Source organism: Morone saxatilis, unplaced genomic scaffold (genome assembly GCF_004916995.1).
Source record: "Morone saxatilis isolate NCDOM2014 unplaced genomic scaffold, NCSU_SB_2.0 Contig9, whole genome shotgun sequence".
Taxonomy (NCBI): Eukaryota; Metazoa; Chordata; class Actinopteri; family Moronidae; genus Morone; species Morone saxatilis.
Window position 1 is genome coordinate 22,580,659 of NW_023340268.1, and position 6,688 is coordinate 22,587,346.

General features: G+C 39.0%; 1 protein-coding gene across 1 annotated transcript in view; it reads right to left on the reverse strand.

The window, feature by feature from the left end:
* Window positions 1-5,825, reverse strand: part of asns (asparagine synthetase) — a gene marked incomplete at its 5' end in the record, with an annotated part of 13,822 nt that extends 7,997 nt beyond the window's left edge. The window contains 6 exon segments of the mRNA XM_035680969.1: window positions 1,201-1,307; window positions 4,023-4,149; window positions 4,240-4,367; window positions 5,099-5,200; window positions 5,294-5,479; window positions 5,588-5,825. Coding sequence (XP_035536862.1) covers window positions 1,201-1,307; window positions 4,023-4,149; window positions 4,240-4,367; window positions 5,099-5,200; window positions 5,294-5,479; window positions 5,588-5,825 — 888 coding nt within the window.
* Window positions 5,826-6,688: the final 863 nt, after the last annotated feature.

The following is a 6,688-nucleotide window of genomic DNA, read 5'->3' on the forward strand; positions in this document are numbered from 1 at the left end:
TTTGGTATCGTGACAACACTACTCAGGACACTTTTCAAATGGAGCAGGTCTAGACCGAACTCCTTATAACATTTACAGACCCAACAGTACCACCATGAGCAAGCACTTGGCGACGGGGGCAAGGAGAAACTGCCTTTTAACAGGCAGAAACCAAGGACCGACACCTCGGACAGACCCCGGCTCTAGGTGGGTGGTTTGTCTGCCTCGACCAATATGTGTCAATTTCACCAGCTGTACAGAGGACTGAAGAGGAGGAGCTTCCTTGACAGCCTTGCCTGCGTGAATATCCATTGTGCACTGTATTTCATTGGGCTAATCTGTTGCATCCACAAGCAGAAGTGTGTATTCAGGCATTTCAACCTCTCTCACTGGATGAGTGTGCACAAACCAACACACACATGCAAAGTGTCCTTTTTTACTACAGTTTTTGCAGGTTGCTTTTGCTGCTAGACATTCAAGTGGATTGGCTAGGTGTTTTTCGGAGCCACAGCGGAAACAGGTACATTTATCACAAGGTCATTTTCAAACATCCTCATCACTCACATCTTGAATGGAATTGCTGGCTCACCACGGCATAGCAGAAAAAGATCTGGGAATGGTGCATTTACAGCCATCTTTACTCAAAACATTGGCAGGTCCGTCTCGTTGCCAATTTGTAATGTTTCAGTGTAGAAATAAGCAGAATCAAGTAAGATAGTTACTGAGTTCGGTCAAGACCTGCTCTATTTGAAAAGTGCCCTGAGATAAATTCTGTTATGAATTGGTAATTGAATTGAATTGATTTTAGTAACAGAAGCAAAGCACCAGCTCCATAATAGCATACAGACCGTAACGACAACAATACTCAGCACTGCATGTCCTTTTCCTTTTGTGCGCAAGCTCACAGCACCACCTTGTGGTATAATGTAGAATGGAACAATTATTACTGAACACAACAGTCTCATTCTAAGGTAACAAAAGCCTCAAGCTATGGTGACAGGCTTAGGATTTTGGAATGGCTGAAAAGATAAGTACTCCCTCTTGTGGCAATTCAAAATAAATCAGGAAATCAAAATAGAAATGTTTCATTCATGATTCATTTAATTCATTATCCCAATAAAGATAGTTCACCACAAGTGTCTTTTTATCTTATTTTTGTCCTATTCAAACATCAATCATGTGACTGTTTCGACAGCAGTGACTGGTTTCTGGAGGACTTGCCTTGTGGAAGTAAATGTATCCCTGAGTCAGCTCATCAGAACCCTCTCCGGAGAAGATCACCACACTGTCTGACTTCTCCTTGATGTACTTTGAAACCAGGTACATCCCTACAGTGTCAGAAACAGAGAAATGATGACAAAATGATCAGAATTGCCCTAATACACACACACACACACACATACACACACACACAAGTTGAAGAAGTTATAACATGCATATAGGAGCCTTTGAAAGATGGTTGCAATTATAAAGGATATTTGAACAGAGGATTAGCAGTGAAGTGTGCAGTTTGGGTTCAGATTTCTGATTAAGGGCTGTACATCACTAACAGATGTTATTTTAAAATGAAAAGTTATCTGTGGCAAAATTTAACAATAAAATATGGAATGGAAACGTGCCAGCTTCCAGTCCTAAATTAACAAATCACCACATTAAGAAACATATGGCCACATCTTTCAATAAAATAATGACAGCAAAATATTCATTAAAATAAAAATTCACATTTAATACACTTTACATAAATACATGCTAATTTAGCACTATGACATATACATGTACAATGTGTTGTGATTCATCTGTGCAAAAGTATTTCTTCTTTGGGTCATTTTTTATTTGAAGATATTATCACTGAATATCATTATATATTATTGGATTGTGGATTCATTTGTATCATTAATATCAGGGTTCCCACTCTTTTAAAGAAATCCTTTTTCTAGGACATCTAAGAGTTTTCTTGACAATACAGGACAATACTTGCTACCCAAACTGTCATATGATTTACAGGTAGAACTTATATTGAAAAGTTTAACACTATTTTTATTCATTACATACATTATTAGGTAAAGTAGAAAGTGTTTATTGCGTGTACAATTAACATTTCTGTGTGAGCATTTATTGACCACAAAAACAAGATATTTTTCCACTGGGAATTTACCACTAAATTTTTGCTCGCAGCTCTAGAAAACACCAAAAAGATTGCTGCAAGTTTGTTCCACGTCTAGTGCTTTGAAGTGTCATATGCGCAGGTTATCCTACAAACAGTTGAGTTTAAAACTAAATAACCAGGCAAAGATCAAAATAAAGGGTTAATATACAATTGAAATTTTCCAGTATGCGTAGCAACCCTGAATATGATGATGTAGTGCTGGGTTGTGGCACAGTGACTGCCCCCCCTACTTCATGACCTCTTTGACCAATTCACTAATCTCACTGGATCCCAATGTGATTTAAACGAGCCAGTCAGGAGGAAGAGGAATGTAGTGATGCAGCATATTTAGACACATTTTTTTGTCACATCAACGAGCACATTAATCAGCAGAAATGTGAGGCATTAAAAATTTTAGAGAGGAGTTTCGAGTTGAGCTGCTCTTATTGGCTGCGCAGTTTTGACTTGTCCATAGCAGGAAGGTAACAGAATCTGGATCCATATTTGATCAGCACTGCCTAGTCTGACAGTTTGATCTGAGTTTGGTGCGTTGAGCTGGACGGACTCACTGAGACTAACCTGTCAATCACATTTATCCACGCCCTAAAGCATACCCTGCCTTATCTTCTATTTTACCCTAAATGGGAAAACCAATCATTTACCTAAATGAACTTAAACTAGTGATGGAGAACCATAAACTCATTAGGAAACTGTTTACTGAGCTCATAAATCAAGTGATGAGTCGGCTAATTTTCTTCAAATAAGCCCGTGGTTCGTTTTTATTGCAGCCAATGGAGCTGCCCCCTGCTAGCCCCATTACATAGAATTTCAGGTTAAGAACAATTCCATGTCAGCTTACAACTTTACAGACCCTGGAAAGCGCTGTCCATTACATATACTGGTCAATGATTCCTAACCAATCCAGAGCAGGAGTGGGCTGGTCATGTATTGACGTTTTTTGTCCTATATTAAGGTGATTATAACAATAATGAAATACCTATGAAATCAATCCATATTCAATTTCTGCCAATAGATCCTCCCCTAAAATCTTACACCACTGGACCTTTTAATGACAGAAACAAGTCAAATTGCTAAATTTAAGAGGCTACACCCGTTGGTGATATTTGCTACAAACCCAATTCAATTCAATTCAATTCAATTCATTTTAATTTTGTATTAGAACCACATTCATAACCAGGAAGTTTATCTCAGGACACTTTTAAAAAAATAGTAGCAGGTCTAGACCGAACTCCTTATAACATTTTCGAGACCACCAGTACCACCATGAGAGGCAACTTGCGACGGGGGCAAAAGGAAAAACTGCCTTTTAACCAAATAAAGGATGTCTCTATTTCCCTTCTAATTAGCACCAAATGACATAGATAGGGCACCAAGACTAAACTGGCCATGTGGGTAGTTCATTATAGAAGGGGAACTTCGGCCACACAGTTGGGCATCCACGACACTGGCTGTTTCCTGCCCTGTAGATCTTTCCAGGAAATTATGCAGAAGTTAATGTGGAATGTGTAAGGAAACCCATTGGGAATCTTATGTGTGTGTTTTATTATTTATTTATTTATTTTCTTAAGAAACAGGTTAAAATTGGAGACTGACTGACTCTGGTATATGATCATCAGATTATTTGACTTTTCTCCCTATTTCTCTCTCCACTTTGTGTTTAATTTTAAGTGTATTCTGAGCCGTGCTCTTTATTGCTCATGTAAACAAAGATGGCCAGTCACTTCTTTAGCTTGCTTTTTTAGTCTGCAGATTTTCATTTACCAAAAGAATATTCAACTGCTATTCAACTGGCATAACTGAGTTGTGGAAGCCACGTTACAACCTTTATCTTTTTTCATACAATTTATTCATGCAATTTTAATTTTGCTAAACTCACCAACAGAGGCACGTACGGTGGTGATGTCATAGGTCTCCAGGTGAAAGATGACGTCCTCTACAGCTTGGATTCCTTCTTCCGCAGTGAAGTTCACCTCGTAGTGTTCACTGCCAATGTGATCTGCAACCTGAAAAACATAAACATACCATCTTCTTTTTCTTTCAACGTCGCTGGCAGGGGATACATCATCTGAAAGCCTTCTCTCAGAAGAACTGACCTTGCGAGCAGCTTTGATGTCTGGACTGTCCTCTGACCCGATTGAAAAGGTCTGAATGGGATACTCCAGCTCCTCCTCCTTGGCCAGCTTCACCAGTGTAGCAGCAACCAAACTGGAGTCCAGACCACCTGAGGATCATCACACAAATCACATTGATCCCCACCTGTCTATATCAATAACGCTGTCCTGAAAAGAACTAACTTCAGGCTAAGCTAATGACAACGTAAATAATTACATGTCAAAAAGGTCTTATCAGGGTTTATGTTCTTATGTATCTTCAAATAAAGTATTTATTTTTACATCTTTCTTTGCCACCACTGTTTTATGTAACAAACAGCCACTGGAGCTGTTTCAGTATAGAGGACCAAAATTGCCAAAATCAATAATAAATACCTCAACACATAAATAAATCAACATGCCATTTAATGCACCAAAATAATATTAAAAATAAATGTAGGCATTAGATAAATAAATTGATATAAATTGATATATATGAATGACAGTCGCTTGTTTGCATAATGAAGCAAAAATGCATAAAGAAATGAAAGAAAGAAAATACTGAAATAAATAAGTGGGGAAATAAATGGTGGAAATTGCAATGGGCAAATAATATATACATAAGTTATTTTAAAAAGTAATACATAAAAAAAAAAAAATAACAGGACAAAGTAAAATAAATAAAAAAGAAATTAAAAAATTGTCACATAATTTTATAATTAATAAATGCCTACATTGATTTTTTTAAAGACTTTTGGTGCATTATTAATTTATTTATTGAGTCATTTATTTCTTTATTTTTGATTTTGGTGGTTTCGGTCCACCATATTTCAGTACATAGATTTCTAGACGTTTACTTTACCTGACAGCAGACAGCCAATTCTTCTGTTAGCCATGAGACGTTTCCTCACAGCATTCTCAAACAGGGTTCTGATGGTCCTTTTCACTCTTTCCTCCTCAAAACCTGTCAGGACATCAGTTTTAAAAAATGTCGTACAAACCACCTAAATGACCAAGTGACTGAAATAACACTGGTTGACAATGAACAGTTTCATACTTGTAGGCAGTCTCTCCACAGTGTCGTAGATGGCATGAGCGGGCTCCTTTGTGCAGCAGTGAAACTGTTCCATTTTAATGGACCGAACTTTGCCATCCTGCTTTAAATCAAAGACCTCAAAGTGCCCAGGAAGAAAGGGGACGATGTTGGCAGGAGTGTCCATTGCATGTGTAAGGTTTGTAAGGCCTTAGATCAGAAAAACAACAAATTGAACAAAGCTTAAACACTGTAAAACATTTCTTACAATAGTATAAAATACCCAGATTGAAGGAGGTGTAAAAACTATCCCATTACCTTTGGCTTCTGAGCAGACTGCAAGGAATCCATTGTCTGTTAGGAATTTGAACAAAGGCCGGACCCCATACGTATCTCTTCCCAGATAGACCTTTCTGTTGGCTGTGTCCAGCAGGACAAAAGCAAAGACGCCATCCAGGAGAGAGGCCATCTTCTGGATACCAAAGCGGTCATACAAATGGAGCAAAACCTCACCATCCACTTTAGTCTGGTAATCAAAGTTAAACTTCTCCCCCAGCTGAAAGAAAAGTGAAGAAATGGCACCGACAGTTATTTTAGGTTTCCTGTTTCTCATAAAAGTGCACACCTCTCCATCCATTTCTTGGAGTTATCTTTGATCAGGACTTGTCATTTAATTCCCACATAAAGGCAGATCTCTAGGACTGCCTTCTTTTTGCATTTCGTAATATTATAGGCAAAATCGAGACACATCGCTGTCAAGCGACAGATGGCAGAAAAACTACATCCATGGCATTTGTACCCTCTATGGGCTGATTACTGTAAGGCTCTTTATTATCAGTTGCGCCTATAAGTCGGCATTAAAATGCTCGCAATTAATTCAGAAGCACTGGGGCAGGCACGAGGTAACTGACAGGAACTAGAAAAAATCAGCCAGTCTCACTTCTCCTGTTCTAAAAAGCCTTCTGCCTGGGCCACTGGCCCCCTCCCGCTGTTAAATTAGAATAGAAGATTAAGAATCTCCTGCCCCTTCCCACCTATAAAGGTCTTCATGGTCAGGCCCTCCTTCATATCTTCAAGAGCCTTATAGTACAATATTACCGCTCTAGAAGCAGCTGCGTATTCTCTGATGCAAGGGCTACTTGTGGTTTCTAAAGTCTCTAAAAGCAGAACAGGAAGCCAGAGGCCTTCGTTACAAGCCTCCTCTCTGTCGGAACCAGCTTCCAGTTGATCGGTTCAGGAGGCAGACACCGCGCTCTCCACATTTAAGAGTAGGCCTTAAGACATTCTCTTTTGATAAAGGCCTTGATTAGTTAGGGGGGCTGGATGGCAGTGTGAGTCCTGAAGGCCATCCCCTGAATTCTTCAGGCCATGCTTTACTCAAAAAGCATTTGCAGGGTCCGTCTTTGTTGCCAATTTGTT